The sequence below is a fragment of the Saccoglossus kowalevskii genome, chromosome 15 (assembly GCF_978046115.1).
Source record: "Saccoglossus kowalevskii chromosome 15, keSacKowa6.1, whole genome shotgun sequence".
Classification (NCBI taxonomy): domain Eukaryota; kingdom Metazoa; phylum Hemichordata; class Enteropneusta; family Harrimaniidae; genus Saccoglossus; species Saccoglossus kowalevskii.
In genome coordinates, this window is record NC_140655.1 from 35,719,457 (window position 1) to 35,737,020 (window position 17,564).

Below are 17,564 nucleotides of genomic sequence, written 5' to 3' on the forward strand. Positions count from 1 at the left end.
TTATATGGCATGCATCTGATTTGAGAACAGAGTAATCTTATATGGCATGCATCTGATTTGAGAACAGAGTTATCTTATATGGCATGCATCTGATTTGAGAACAGAGTAATCTTATATGGCATGCATCTGATTTGAGAACAGAGTAATCTTATATGGCATGCATCTGATTTGAGAACAGAGTAATCTTATATGGCATGCATCTGATTTGAGAACAGAGGTATCTTATATGGCATGCATCTGATTTGAGAACAGAGTAATCTTATATGGCATGCATCTGATTTAAAACAGAGTAATCTTATATGGCATGCATCTGATTTGAGAACAGAGTAATCTTATATGGCATGCATCTGATTTGAGAACAGAGTAATCTTATATGGCATGCATCTGATTTCACAACACAGTTATCTTAGCTGACATAAATCTGATTTAAAACAGAGTAATCTTATATGGCATGCATCTGATTTGAGAACAGAGTAATCTTATATGGCATGCATCTGATTTGAGAACAGAGTAATCTTATATGGCATGCATCTGATTTGAGAACAGAGTAATCTCTTATGGCATGCATCTGATTTGAGAACAGAGTAATCTTATATGGCATGCATCTGATTTGAGAACAGAGTAATCTTATATGGCATGCATCTGATTTCACAACACAGTTATCTTAGCTGACATAAATCTGATTTAAAACAGAGTAATCTTATATGGCATGCATCTGATTTGAGAACAGAGTAATCTAATATGGCATGCATCTGATTTGAGAACAGAGTAATCTTATATGGCATGCATCTGATTTGAGAACAGAGTAATCTTATATGGCATGCATCTGATTTGAGAACAGAGTAATCTTATATGGCATGCATCTGATTTCACAACACAGTTATCTTAGCTGACATAAATCTGATTTAAAACAGAGTAATCTTATATGGCATGCATCTGATTTGAGAACAGAGTAATCTTATATGGCATGCATCTGATTTGAGAACAGAGTAATCTTATATGGCATGCATCTGATTTGAGAACAGAGTAATCTTATATGGCAAGCATCTGATTTGAGAACAGAGTAATCTTATATGGCATGCATCTGATTTGAGAACAGAGTAATCTTATATGGCATGCATCTGATTTCACAACACAGTTATCTTAGCTGACATAAATCTGATTTAAAACAGAGTAATCTTATATGGCATGCATCTGATTTGAGAACAGAGTAATCTTATATGGCATGCATCTGATTTGAGAACAGAGTAATCTTATATGGCATGCATCTGATTTGAGAACAGAGTAATCTCTTATGGCATGCATCTGATTTGAGAACAGAGTAATCTTATATGGCATGCATCTGATTTGAGAACAGAGTAATCTTATATGGCATGCATCTGATTTGAGAACAGAGTTATCTTATATGGCATGCATCTGATTTGAGAACAGAGTAATCTTATATGGCATGCATCTGATTTAAAACAGAGTAATCTTATATGGCATGCATCTGATTTGAGAACAGAGTAATCTTATATGGCATGCATCTGATTTGAGAACAGAGTAATCTTATATGGCATGCATCTGATTTCACAACACAGTTATCTTAGCTGACATAAATCTGATTTAAAACAGAGTAATCTTATATGGCATGCATCTGGTTTGAGAACAGAGTAATCTTATATGGCATGCATCTGATTTGAGAACAGAGTAATCTTATATGGCATGCATCTGATTTGAGAACAGAGTAATCTCTTATGGCATGCATCTGATTTGAGAACAGAGTAATCTTATATGGCATGCATCTGATTTGAGAACAGAGTAATCTTATATGGCATGCATCTGATTTCACAACACAGTTATCTTAGCTGACATAAATCTGATTTAAAACAGAGTAATCTTATATGGCATGCATCTGATTTGAGAACAGAGTAATCTAATATGGCATGCATCTGATTTGAGAACAGAGTAATCTTATATGGCATGCATCTGATTTGAGAACAGAGTAATCTTATATGGCATGCATCTGATTTGAGAACAGAGTAATCTTATATGGCATGCATCTGATTTCACAACACAGTTATCTTAGCTGACATAAATCTGATTTAAAACAGAGTAATCTTATATGGCATGCATCTGATTTGAGAACAGAGTAATCTTATATGGCATGCATCTGATTTGAGAACAGAGTAATCTTATATGGCATGCATCTGATTTGAGAACAGAGTAATCTTATATGGCATGCATCTGATTTGAGAACAGAGTAATCTTATATGGCATGCATCTGATTTGAGAACAGAGTAATCTTATATGGCATGCATCTGATTTCACAACACAGTTATCTTAGCTGACATAAATCTGATTTAAAACAGAGTAATCTTATATGGCATGCATCTGATTTGAGAACAGAGTAATCTTATATGGCATGCATCTGATTTGAGAACAGAGTAATCTTATATGGCATGCATCTGATTTGAGAACAGAGTAATCTTATATGGCAAGCATCTGATTTGAGAACAGAGTAATCTTATATGGCATGCATCTGATTTGAGAACAGAGTAATCTTATATGGCATGCATCTGATTTCACAACACAGTTATCTTAGCTGACATAAATCTGATTTAAAACAGAGTAATCTTATATGGCATGCATCTGATTTGAGAACAGAGTAATCTTATATGGCATGCATCTGATTTGAGAACAGAGTAATCTTATATGGCATGCATCTGATTTGAGAACAGAGTAATCTCTTATGGCATGCATCTGATTTGAGAACAGAGTAATCTTATATGGCATGCATCTGATTTGAGAACAGAGTAATCTTATATGGCATGCATCTGATTTGAGAACAGAGTTATCTTATATGGCATGCATCTGATTTGAGAACAGAGTAATCTTATATGGCATGCATCTGATTTAAAACAGAGTAATCTTATATGGCATGCATCTGATTTGAGAACAGAGTAATCTTATATGGCATGCATCTGATTTGAGAACAGAGTAATCTTATATGGCATGCATCTGATTTCACAACACAGTTATCTTAGCTGACATAAATCTGATTTAAAACAGAGTAATCTTATATGGCATGCATCTGGTTTGAGAACAGAGTAATCTTATATGGCATGCATCTGATTTGAGAACAGAGTAATCTTATATGGCATGCATCTGATTTGAGAACAGAGTAATCTCTTATGGCATGCATCTGATTTGAGAACAGAGTAATCTTATATGGCATGCATCTGATTTGAGAACAGAGTAATCTTATATGGCATGCATCTGATTTCACAACACAGTTATCTTAGCTGACATAAATCTGATTTAAAACAGAGTAATCTTATATGGCATGCATCTGATTTGAGAACAGAGTAATCTAATATGGCATGCATCTGATTTGAGAACAGAGTAATCTTATATGGCATGCATCTGATTTGAGAACAGAGTAATCTTATATGGCATGCATCTGATTTGAGAACAGAGTAATCTTATATGGCATGCATCTGATTTCACAACACAGTTATCTTAGCTGACATAAATCTGATTTAAAACAGAGTAATCTTATATGGCATGCATCTGATTTGAGAACAGAGTAATCTTATATGGCATGCATCTGATTTGAGAACAGAGTAATCTTATATGGCATGCATCTGATTTGAGAACAGAGTAATCTTATATGGCAAGCATCTGATTTGAGAACAGAGTAATCTTATATGGCATGCATCTGATTTGAGAACAGAGTAATCTTATATGGCATGCATCTGATTTCACAACACAGTTATCTTAGCTGACATAAATCTGATTTAAAACAGAGTAATCTTATATGGCATGCATCTGATTTGAGAACAGAGTAATCTTATATGGCATGCATCTGATTTGAGAACAGAGTAATCTTATATGGCATGCATCTGATTTGAGAACAGAGTAATCTCTTATGGCATGCATCTGATTTGAGAACAGAGTAATCTTATATGGCATGCATCTGATTTCACAACACAGTAATCTTATATGGCATGCATCTGATTTCACAACACAGTTATCTTAGCTGACATAAATCTGATTTAAAACAGAGTAATCTTATATGGCATGCATCTGATTTGAGAACAGAGTAATCTTATATGGCATGCATCTGATTTGAGAACAGAGTAATCTTATATGGCATGCATCTGATTTGAGAACAGAGTAATCTTATATGGCATGCATCTGATTTGAGAACAGAGTAATCTTATATGGCATGCATCTGATTTCACAACACAGTTATCTTAGCTGACATAAATCTGATTTAAAACTGAGTAATCTTATATGGCATGCATCTGGTTTGAGAACAGAGTAATCTTATATGGCATGCATCTGATTTGAGAACAGAGTAATCTTATATGGCATGCATCTGATTTGAGAACAGAGTAATCTCTTATGGCATGCATCTGATTTGAGAACAGAGTAATCTTATATGGCATGCATCTGATTTGAGAACAGAGTAATCTTATATGGCATGCATCTGATTTCACAACACAGTTATCTTAGCTGACATAAATCTGATTTAAAACAGAGTAATCTTATATGGCATGCATCTGATTTGAGAACAGAGTAATCTAATATGGCATGCATCTGATTTGAGAACAGAGTAATCTTATATGGCATGCATCTGATTTGAGAACAGAGTAATCTTATATGGCATGCATCTGATTTGAGAACAGAGTAATCTTATATGGCATGCATCTGATTTCACAACACAGTTATCTTAGCTGACATAAATCTGATTTAAAACAGAGTAATCTTATATGGCATGCATCTGATTTGAGAACAGAGTAATCTTATATGGCATGCATCTGATTTGAGAACAGAGTAATCTTATATGGCATGCATCTGATTTGAGAACAGAGTAATCTTATATGGCAAGCATCTGATTTGAGAACAGAGTAATCTTATATGGCATGCATCTGATTTGAGAACAGAGTAATCTTATATGGCATGCATCTGATTTCACAACACAGTTATCTTAGCTGACATAAATCTGATTTAAAACAGAGTAATCTTATATGGCATGCATCTGATTTGAGAACAGAGTAATCTTATATGGCATGCATCTGATTTGAGAACAGAGTAATCTTATATGGCATGCATCTGATTTGAGAACAGAGTAATCTCTTATGGCATGCATCTGATTTGAGAACAGAGTAATCTTATATGGCATGCATCTGATTTCACAACACAGTAATCTTATATGGCATGCATCTGATTTCACAACACAGTTATCTTAGCTGACATAAATCTGATTTAAAACAGAGTAATCTTATATGGCATGCATCTGATTTGAGAACAGAGTAATCTTATATGGCATGCATCTGATTTGAGAACAGAGTAATCTTATATGGCATGCATCTGATTTGAGAACAGAGTAATCTTATATGGCATGCATCTGATTTGAGAACAGAGTAATCTTATATGGCATGCATCTGATTTCACAACACAGTTATCTTAGCTGACATAAATCTGATTTAAAACAGAGTAATCTTATATGGCATGCATCTGATTTGAGAACAGAGTAATCTTATATGGCATGCATCTGATTTGAGAACAGAGTAATCTTATATGGCATGCATCTGATTTGAGAACAGAGTAATCTTATATGGCAAGCATCTGATTTGAGAACAGAGTAATCTTATATGGCATGCATCTGATTTGAGAACAGAGTAATCTTATATGGCATGCATCTGATTTCACAACACAGTTATCTTAGCTGACATAAATCTGATTTAAAACAGAGTAATCTTATATGGCATGCATCTGATTTGAGAACAGAGTAATCTTATATGGCATGCATCTGATTTGAGAACAGAGTAATCTTATATGGCATGCATCTGATTTGAGAACAGAGTAATCTCTTATGGCATGCATCTGATTTGAGAACAGAGTAATCTTATATGGCATGCATCTGATTTCACAACACAGTAATCTTATATGGCATGCATCTGATTTCACAACACAGTTATCTTAGCTGACATAAATCTGATTTAAAACAGAGTAATCTTATATGGCATGCATCTGATTTGAGAACAGAGTAATCTTATATGGCATGCATCTGATTTGAGAACAGAGTAATCTTATATGGCATGCATCTGATTTGAGAACAGAGTAATCTTATATGGCATGCATCTGATTTGAGAACAGAGTAATCTTATATGGCATGCATCTGATTTCACAACACAGTTATCTTAGCTGACATAAATCTGATTTAAAACAGAGTAATCTTATATGGCATGCATCTGATTTGAGAACAGAGTAATCTTATATGGCATGCATCTGATTTGAGAACAGAGTAATCTTATATGGCATGCATCTGATTTGAGAACAGAGTAATCTTATATGGCAAGCATCTGATTTGAGAACAGAGTAATCTTATATGGCATGCATCTGATTTGAGAACAGAGTAATCTTATATGGCATGCATCTGATTTCACAACACAGTTATCTTAGCTGACATAAATCTGATTTAAAACAGAGTAATCTTATATGGCATGCATCTGATTTGAGAACAGAGTAATCTTATATGGCATGCATCTGATTTGAGAACAGAGTAATCTTATATGACATGCATCTGATTTGAGAACAGAGTAATCTTATATGGCATGCATCTGATTTGAGAACAGAGTAATCTTATATGGCATGCATCTGATTTGAGAACAGAGTAATCTTATATGGCATGCATCTGATTTGAGAACAGAGTAATCTTATATGGCATGCATCTGATTTGAGAACAGAGTAATCTTATATGGCATGCATCTGATTTGAGAACAGAGTAATCTTATATGGCATGCATCTGATTTGAGAACAGAGTAATCTTATATGGCAAGCATCTGATTTGAGAACAGAGTAATCTTATATGGTATGCATCTGATTTGAGAAGAGAGTAATCTTATATGGCATGCATCTGATTTCACAACACAGTTATCTTAGCTGACATAAATCTGATTTAAAACAGAGTAATCTTATATGGCATGCATCTGATTTGAGAACAGAGTAATCTTATATGGCATGCATCTGATTTGAGAACAGAGTAATCTTATATGGCATGCATCTGATTTGAGAACAGAGTAATCTCTTATGGCATGCATCTGATTTGAGAACAGAGTAATCTTATATGGCATGCATCTGATTTGAGAACAGAGTAATCTTATATGGCATGCATCTGATTTCACAACACAGTTATCTTAGCTGACATAAATCTGATTTAAAACAGAGTAATCTTATATGGCATGCATCTGATTTGAGAACAGAGTAATCTTATATGGCATGCATCTGATTTCACAACACAGTTATCTTAGCTGACATAAATCTGATTTAAAACAGAGTAATCTTATATGGCATGCATCTGATTTGAGAACAGAGTAATCTTATATGGCATGCATCTGATTTGAGAACAGAGTAATCTTATATGGCATGCATCTGATTTGAGAACAGAGTAATCTTATATGGCAAGCATCTGATTTGAGAACAGAGTAATCTTATATGGCATGCATCTGATTTGAGAACAGAGTAATCTTATATGGCATGCATCTGATTTCACAACAGTTATCTTAGCTGACATAAATCTGATTTAAAACAGAGTAATCTTATATGGCATGCATCTGATTTGAGAACAGAGTAATCTTATATGGCATGCATCTGATTTGAGAACAGAGTAATCTTATATGACATGCATCTGATTTGAGAACAGAGTAATCTTATATGGCATGCATCTGATTTGAGAACAGAGTAATCTTATATGGCATGCATCTGATTTGAGAACATAGTAATCTTATATGACATGCATCTGATTTGAGAACAGAGTAATCTTATATGGCATGCATCTGATTTGAGAACAGAGTAATCTTATATGGCATGCATCTGATTTGAGAACAGAGTAATCTTATATGGCATGCATCTGATTTGAGAACAGAGTAATCTTATATGGCATGCATCTGATTTGAGAACAGAGTAATCTTATATGGCATGCATCTGATTTGAGAACAGAGTAATCTTATATGGCATGCATCTGATTTCACAACACAGTTATCTTAGCTGACATAAATCTGATTTAAAACAGAGTAATCTTATATGGCATGCATCTGATTTGAGAACAGAGTAATCTTATATGGCATGCATCTGATTTGAGAACAGAGTAATCTTATATGGCATGCATCTGATTTGAGAACAGAGTAATCTTATATGGCATGCATCTGATTTGAGAACAGAGTAATCTTATATGGCATGCATCTGATTTGAGAACAGAGTAATCTTATATGGCATGCATCTGATTTGAGAACAGAGTAATCTTATATGGCATGCATCTGATTTGAGAACAGAGTAATCTTATATGGCATGCATCTGATTTGAGAACAGAGTAATCTTATATGGCATGCATCTGATTTGAGAACAGAGTAATCTTATATGGCATGCATCTGATTTGAGAACAGAGTAATCTTATATGGCATGCATCTGATTTGAGAACAGAGTAATCTTATATGGCATGCATCTGATTTCACAACACAGTTATCTTAGCTGACATAAATCTGATTTAAAACAGAGCTATCTTAGCAAACTTGAATTTGATTTAAGAACAGAGATATCTTTGCTGGCATGCATCTGCTTTAAGAATAGAGCTACCGTAGCTGTCATGTATCTGATTTAAGAACAAAGCTGGCTTAGCCAACATGCCGCTTATTCAAGAACGGAGATATTTTAGCAGACATGTATCTGATTTAAGAAAAATCTATGTTAGCCGACATGCATCTGATATAAAAACTAATAATAAATCTGTTAATAATTCTAAACATTGTTTTTTTTTGTATTCGAATACTTTCATAACTTGATCTATGGTTTCTATGATTATGGAGTGAACTGACTATTGTCATACAATGTGTCCAAAATAAATGATTGTGTGACTCAAATGACAAATCAGTGAAGATGAGTGACACATTTAGTGGTTGAAGAACACTTCATATTGAAGCGACACTAAAGTTAATGAACCAATTACCCGTAATATTATTCTCACTTAAGCACATTTCAAGGTAATTTACATTGTTGCTACATACAATAAAAAGTGATTGGTTGCATGTCAGAAATTGTAAATTAATACACTCTTGATATAATTATCAAAATAAATATACTAATGAGTTTCACAGAAGAAATGTATCAATAATCGCAATCAAAGATTTTACTGATGCACTGATAACAATATTTTTGTTGTGTAGCAAATCTACAAGGGAATCTGCATATACAATAATATAAATGGGTATATTTAAAATAGAAAGAAAGATCTATTCAAATAACGATTTATTTTCTATATTTAGAGCTTTAGTATGAATGATGGACGCATCCGGTATCACATGCCGTCCCAGTGTCTAACCCGGACTGTTTCCAATAATAGAGAGACGTGGTGACCTGAGCTGATCTAACAAAAATTACTGTGTTATGTGACATACTTGGGGCGTCAATAAAGTAACAAACATTGAGCAAATGATTGCATGAATATAAAAAAAATGATTTACATTCTAAATAATATGTATAATGTATGATATAGATATTAGCCGGCAGCTGAATAATCCTTGTTTTTGTACAACGGAGTTAATTGTCTTCGTGTATTGTCAGAATCTATTTCTTTCTTTTCAGTAGTATTTTCTCCCATCCAATAGTTGGGCTTTCTAAAAACACCGATATGGCGAACGCCACAGAAAACGTCAGAACAATTCCACCAAGTACCAAATATACCTGAAAATGAAAATCAAAGGATATTTTATTCTTTAATTTGTCGCTTCTGGTATAGTATTTTGTATTCGGCGTCGAACTCGATAAAGTGTGGACCATAATTTTATAGTTCAGGTGTGAAAAAAATGTCAGCTGAATTGCCGCACCGCCTCACATACCCTTATCATATGTCAATGAGAGCTCTGTTCTTTGTATCCACAACAGGGCATGTACTTTACTTTGTTTATCCCTATGCATTTCACAGACTAAATACACTAAAACTGTAACATAATCTGAGTATTGTAATTTACGAATAGAATCGTGAACTAGACAACTACAGCTTAACCAGAATGAGCACTGTCTAGATTAAAGGCCAGTGATTGGCGCGCGCTAGATATGAGTCTCATACGGCCATAAAGTCTTGCAGATTCAACTGGGCAATTCCCGGATGATTTTAATACATCGCCAAATATTCTGCGGAGTGAATGCACAATCGTATCCAGATAGCGGGACAATTATGTTTATCAACACAAATGTTGAACATAAGTAGCATGACGTGACGACCCTTTCCCAAAGACATTTGCAAAAGAAATCTTAATGAATATCAATCTATCACGTGTGAATTTACTCACCAGATTGTATACGTCATAGAATAACAACCTATCACGGCTGTAGTAACACATAGCAATAACAGGAAGATGTATCATGTACGCACTGAATGTGAGTCGTGACAATGGTATCCAAATCCTCCATGACAGAATAGTGTTGACTGGGCCTGGAAATAATATAACATGGTTAATATAAATATCAGTGGAGATATTATTTGTGGAGATGGCAGAATTTATTATGGATTCCAATCTAAGTTTAACAATGGAAAAACCTTCGTAGAGCATTCGAGAATAAAATAAACAATAAATAGACAATAACATAAAAGTTGTAACAAAATATTTTGGATGCTTATAATATAATTGTACGTTGTAAGACTGAATTCACATTTGCTCATCGTCCACGACTGTATTTTAAGAAACAACAGTTGTTGAACTGATCCCGAAATGGCGTTAGTTTTGAAACAGTTGCAATGCGTAAATGCCGTTTGCAAACAAGATTCTACTTGTTAGCAGACGACGTCAACGACGCACTGAACATACATGCTACTCTTACGACCGAGGAAGAACTGTCACATGATGCATATCTGATGTTAGTTGTCCACCAAATTCTTAGATTATTCTGCAAGTTGCTCATTAAACTATGCAAGTTACCCACTGTGCCTACCGAAATCATGAACCGAACTGTACAATTTACCCACCAAACTGTTGCAAACTAGGCAAAACCGTCGAAGTTATCCGCCAAAATGCTAGGCCAAACTGTACAAGATGCCCACTGAACTCATGGACCGAACCGTGCAAGTTGCCTACCCAACCTCTGCACCAAAGAGTGTAATTTACCCAACAAACCTCTAAGCTAAACTGCGCAAGCTTCTCATCGAACCGTTTATGTCGGCCACACAAATTCTGGAATGACAGTGCACATACAAGTTGCCCACCTAAATAATAAGCTGTACAGCGCAGGCTAACCACTGAATTTCTAATCTGAACTTTGAATGGAAGTCATCCACCACAGTCCTGGGCTGAACAATGATCTGCTAGTTACCCAATGAACTGCTGGGCTGAACTGAGAAAAACACACATAACTCGTTGTCATGTCAGCTACCCTCCAGTGTACTTGGCTAAACTGTGCAAGTTACGAAGAAAATTCATGACTCAAGCTGTGCAAATTACCCATTGAAATCATGTGCCGAGCTGTGCAAGTTACTGACAAAATTCCCAATAAGTCAACAAAACAATACTACTTCACGGCAAAACTATATTATTTCACAGCAAAACACTATTACTTCACGGCAAAACTCCACAATTTGACGGCAAAACTTTAATTAGTTGCGGCAAAGCTCTGTTACTTCGCAACAAAACTCTATCACTTGTCGTGGCAAAACTCTCCGCGTCACGGCAAAACTCTCCATCTCCCACGGCGGAAGTTGCCATGATATCCCATAATTCTCACTTCTGGGGCTGTTTTTCAATCAAACGCAAGACTGGTCAATGTGAAATAATTGAGTTTTGCCGTGAAGACATAGTGTTTGGCCATCAAATAACAAAGTTTTGCCGTGAAATAATAGAGTTTTGCTGCGATGAATAAACATATGTTGTCACTTGTTAACCACCGTAGAATGTGGTGTGTTATACATGTGTCCATCTCGGAACTGTGGGTCAACTTAAACAACTTTTGGGAAAAAGTTGTTTTATGGATGACCTACTCTCCAGGAAACAGAGATGAACTGATGTCTTTATGGCCAGTCAATAGTTAATATAATGTTTGTCTGGCATATGTAATGATGAATTTGACTATTACCTCCATATCCTGTGACACATGCTATTGTCATCCAACCCAATGCTGCAGCCCATGCTGGACGACTAAGTGTGATATATAACACGGCTAACCATTGTGGCATATAGTGTCCTTCTACTGTGTACCATAAACCATAGATAATAGCCAATCCCGTAGCAATGGCTGCACACCAACCACTAACTACATACGCCTTCCATTCGGAGAATAGAAATAAGAACTATTATAGTCACGTGATGAAGATACATTTCACTAAGTTAACATCGTAGTTTTCCAAACCATGTGAAATTTATTTTAGACATAGTTGATTAAGGTTTCATAACTAAATCCGTGTTAATCATATGTAATTATGCATTTTTGTCATACAGTTCTTTCAACTCAATACTGTCATTACTTACCACTCTCATTTTGAACTTTCCCCCCTCCAATCTATAGAGTATATATCCTGTAACCATGCCAACCATGTACACAGGCCACCGTGTGTATGATTTCCCATATATAACGTCAACACCATTAGCATCATCGATGTTATCATTGTACCTCCTTGGGAAAAGATGCAACCATGAACATACTTAAAACACTCATATTATATTATATTATATTATATTATATTATATTATATTATATTATATTATATTATATTATATTATATTATATTATATTATATTATATTATATTATATTATATTATATTATATTATATTATATTATATTATATTATATTATATTATATTATATTATATTATATTATATTATATTATATACGGGAATTTTGTTGTATTTGTTTTTCCATACCAGACATAGCGTTTGCCACATAATTAAACACATAATTTCATTACATGAGGACACAATTTTCCATCAAAACACCTGGATGTTCTTTTTTAGATAAAAAGCCTGCATACATAGTGTAGACATTCTAAATCAAACGGAACTATACTCTAAGAGTTATTTCAGTTTCCACTCGCTTATCTGTTTCACATCTTTACCTAACCCGTCATGTGTATCACAGTGTTATAGTAATATGCTTCATTCGTGACATGATGGCACACACAATTTATGCACCATGCAGTTATATGCAAGTTTCCTCAGCATTATGGCAATCTAATTTCTAATGTCATTTTGGTAAACAGATTAGATTTTCAGTGCAATAAAATGAAATCTTTACTCATGGAACATTGAAGCAACTTCTCCAAAATGTGTAGCAATAAGAGCGACGACACACCAACACGCCACACATAGCGATGCGATTAAACCCATGCCCCATTTCCAAGACCTATAACATAAACGGACATGAGTGATTAGTACTTGTATGACTGACAAGAACCAAAAACATCCATATTAAATAAATATTCTTACGTCATCGAGGTGTCGGATAACTGTCAGATAGTTCAAAGTTATTTATTCAGGCTTGGTTTTTTTTACTGCAAATATTTTCTCTTTTTAGGTTGTTAGCTTGTTTGAAACAACATTTGAGCAGATTATTCAAAAAAATATGAAGATTATCAAAATGACTTACCTGTAAAGCAGAATCAGTATTGGTGGACTGAGCCAATAGAACTGCATATCACATGCCAGATACCACACCCATCCAATACACTACGTGACAAAGAACGTGATTGTAAATTGAAATATGATTTTGCTGAACTTTTCACGCACTTAATCTCATGTTTCCGGGTCTGACTCACTTCATCAAGTCAATGCTCTTGTTGTGTTAAATAGAAGGCTGGCTGGGTTAAACCTCATATTTGCCAAGTTAATGTTCACCCGGATATTTGGTCATTGGTGTTGGACACACAATGTTACGAATTAGATCATAAATATTCATAAGTTGTTTATTTTACAAACCAATGACTACAAAGTCGAAGGACAAGCGCACTGCGTAACAAATATTTGTTGTAGCATATTTCATTTAAATATATTTGCGAGTGTGTGTGTGGGGTAGGATGGAGTATTTGTGGGAATGAATGGGGCGCGTGTGGAATGTTGGTGGATTGTGAATCATGTCTAGACGATTTTCAATGAATAACAGAAAATGACGCCATAGTCTGGTGGCAGAGACCGAAAAGCGTGCAATACGGTCCAAACAAAGTTTTGTTGTTGTTTCTCTACCTTTGAGAATCTGGATGATGCCTGTCTGTTACCCTTGGGCAAGCCGCAAAATATGCAAATTAAGGTGGCCATTATTATCTATTTTTTCGTCAATAATTCATTAACTTCACTCAGTATCAAAATAATGTTGGTGTCTATCCCCATGTTTTGAGGGGTAAAGAATCACATAAACCTATTTCAGTAAAGTTTACACAAATATTTTGTGCTGAATGGACATATTCTTTTGCAAATTAAGTATGTCATTATGGAAAATCTTGCTTGTGTCAATACATGGTATTACACATGGTATGACAATAATTTCTGTTTTAGATCAGATTAATTATTCTGAATTTCCCGCAAAACAGCGATCAGATTAATGTATTTGAATTTCCCGCCAAAAAGCCATTCAAAAAACATCTACCAATCAGAAGGCTTATAAGAAAAAATCAGTCCACCAATCAGGGTTACTATTCACTATGTGTGTGTATTACCACTTGGTCTTTCTCCACTTGTTTTGCCTGTAAATAAGCTGTGCTTTGTTGTCAAAAAAACAGAACTTATGTATGATAGCTAGTGGTAGGTAAATAATATTTCTGCTTTTCGTGTTTCTTTTCGTGTCTGATTACCTATCCAACAATCTTCTTGTACCTAATTACAGAACATGCATGCGTGGGGGTGGGGTGTCTGATGGGGTTGTATAGATTGACGGCAAAACCTGTATTAACATTTTTAAGGAAACGGAGAAATTTATTAGGCATATCAAGGCCACCATTACTGAAAATTTGCCATTACTGACAATCTTGCTTTTGGCAATATCTTAGTAGCTACACAATGGTAAAAGTAGCCACGTCTCTGTTTGTTATTCAAGCGTTCTGTAAAAGTAGCTCATATAGATATTCTGTTCTATTTAGAGCTGAACGATGAATGGGTGTTGTATCTTTTTCAAAGAAGATGGAAGCAAGAAGGAACTTAGTATCGCAGGGACTGGCAGGATATAGACTGTCATTGCATCAATAAACGGAGATTTGATGATATCCATGAAAGTCTTGAAACTAGAGTGTTGGCAGACAAGAATTTACAGGTGTATCCAGTTATACATCCAAATCTCACATCAAGAGACACTTGAATAAACTGAGTGCATCAAAAAGTTATGAAGATAGATCTGCAGTAAAACGTCTGCATCGGTCCAGATCGACAACCTTCAACTTTATGCAACATTGCCTTTTCTGCAGCGAGGAATGCCTTGACATTGACATCAAGCATCCAGAACCATTGGCGCAGGGTTGTTCTTTGTAGGACAGTGGTTAGGGCAGAAAGAATTTCACGAAAACCCTTCTAGATATCTGTAGATCTCAGGACAACTGGGGGATGCGAAGTAGAGACACATTTAGCTGGGGCAGTGAGTTATCTGCATGCAACTAATGGTAGTTACCACAAAGACTATTACGAGACGATTTGTCCACCTTGGTCAATGAAGTCAGCTTCTGCAGTATGTAGTAGTAGCCAGGAGGAGATGGATGTAGAATTTGAAGCGACAGTCAGTGAAGTGAGAGTAGATTCATCACGAGTATGGAATTCACTTTGGTTCTGATCTTCTCTTGCTGAGTGGCATAAGTGTTGCTGGTCTTCTCATCTTTCGAAGTAAGGCGAAGTAAGTTTGTTGAAACTAATGCCGAGTGGTGATGAAGATGATGTTGAGATTGGGCTGGAAAAGGTTGCTCATCAATGTAACGCAGTCATCAGTTGATGACAAGAACTATCATGCCAGGGTTGATATGGACAATGCCAATGAATGTATCAGTTCCACTTTGTTATCCTTGGTATCTAAGCTTTCTACAAAGTTGGATTTCACCTTACCAGCCACTCTCTTTGGAAACATTGTTACCAATGCCAGATTTACAACCCTCAAGATCGCGATCCAGGCTTTGTCTTAAACAGAAACAATTTCATGAATTCTTTGCATCTTGTACTTATGATGAAGTTCTTAGGTTCAATGCATCGGTGGCAGCAGCAGCTGTAAGCAATGCATCAGAGGACATGTCCATGCTGAAGACAGACTTGTTCAACTTGTCTCTGACAATTTTGATGCGCCAAGATTTCATCACATACTGGGCTCCTATCCACACACTCTCGTAATGCTACTATAATTTGTGGATAAGCATGGTAGAGATGATTCCAATAGGTAGATCTTTCACTGCATAGGAAAGAATAGATTATCGACCTGAGATACTATGATCCTAAGAAGCCAAACATGCCTTGTGAAGTGAATTGTTCGGTCAGTTCAGTCCACTTAAAGTAATGGCACACTAAGTTGTTGCTTTAGAAAAGGCCCATCATTTAGACTTTGAGTTCTTTAAGTGTGTTGCTACAAGCACAAACCCGATCGAGTTTGGTGGCTTCAACACCAAACTGTGTAGAGAACAAGGGCAGAGTGTGAAACAAGTGACAAAGGCCATTTATCTGCCATTGCTTGATATGAATCTAGCCCATCCAGACTCTATTATCACAGCCATTACTGAAGCTCAGCGTCTAATGAAGGAATATGGACAGGACATTACTATTCTGACAAATGATCAGCATCTCTACAGAGTTGCAGTCAATGTGAAGTGGGCTTAGCAAGAGAGATTCTCAGATTTCATACCATGGCTCGGGGGCATGCACATACATAGTTTTATTAGCTGTGTTCCTACAAAACTTTAGAGTCCTTTGGTCAGTGACAGAAGAACTGTTGCATCCACATCTGGAAGGATGTGAAAGTCATGAGGAGATGCTTGAAGCATTTGCAATTCTCTCATTAAGAAACATAACAACCCGCCTCTGGGTTCGAAACATGATAAAACCTTCATCATGATGGTATGAGTGTGGGCAGAACGAGGGGTAGACTGGCCACTCCACCTCTGGGCAGTAGAGTAAATGATGCCATTATTTTTGTCTCTGCAAGATACAGGTTGTACTACCTGATGACAACGAAGTACCTACCACCTGAAGTACTTCAGTGGTTCATGAGTGGTAAACATACCATGTGCCACACGCTGGGACTCTGGAATGGGATCTGGTCTGACATATGGATGGAGACGACCTTCATGCATTCTGAGTATAGTCCAAATGGAATTATAGGCATAACTCTGAAGCCTGAAACCTTGAAACGATGGGCGTACAGTATGCACTCTTGCAGCATGATCATTCAGGATATTGCGGATATGTCGGATGACAGTGGAGAGAAAGAGGTGACGTAAAGAAAGTTGTAAAGAAGATAAGCCGTCACGCATCACTTTGAATGTCGAGGACAGAGGCAAGCAACGGGACAAAATTTTGACTTGCATTAATCCCCTGGATCCAACTGCTCGTCCTGCTGATTTGATCAGTGTCTTTACT

At 35.9% G+C, this 17,564-nt stretch overlaps 1 protein-coding gene across 1 annotated transcript; it reads right to left on the minus strand.

Annotated features, from left to right (window-relative positions):
- Window positions 1-9,609: 9,609 nt before the first annotated feature.
- On the minus strand, window positions 9,610-16,068 carry LOC100367777 (nose resistant to fluoxetine protein 6-like). The gene is made up of 7 exons (XM_085508585.1): window positions 16,042-16,068; window positions 13,618-13,697; window positions 13,267-13,374; window positions 12,501-12,645; window positions 12,109-12,295; window positions 10,335-10,477; window positions 9,610-9,726 (listed from the first exon to the last, which is right to left on the minus strand). The coding sequence occupies exons 1-7, from the start codon at window positions 16,066-16,068 to the stop codon at window positions 9,610-9,612; spliced, it is 807 nt and encodes a 268-aa protein (XP_085364711.1).
- Window positions 16,069-17,564: the final 1,496 nt, after the last annotated feature.

What these genes read in the sequence shown, in the direction of transcription:
- LOC100367777 (XM_085508585.1), bottom strand. Translation starts at nt 16,068, where the DNA reads ATGTTTCCAAAGAGAGTGGCTGGTAAG. An exon ending in ATACTGATTCTGCTTTACAG is followed by an intron (nt 13,375 to 13,617) that starts GTAAGTCATTTT and finishes TTTATGTTATAG; the next exon opens with GTCTTGGAAATGGGGCATGG. An exon ending in TCTATGACGTATACAATCTG is followed by an intron (nt 9,727 to 10,334) that starts GTGAGTAAATTC and finishes TTTCATTTTCAG; the next exon opens with GTATATTTGGTACTTGGTGG.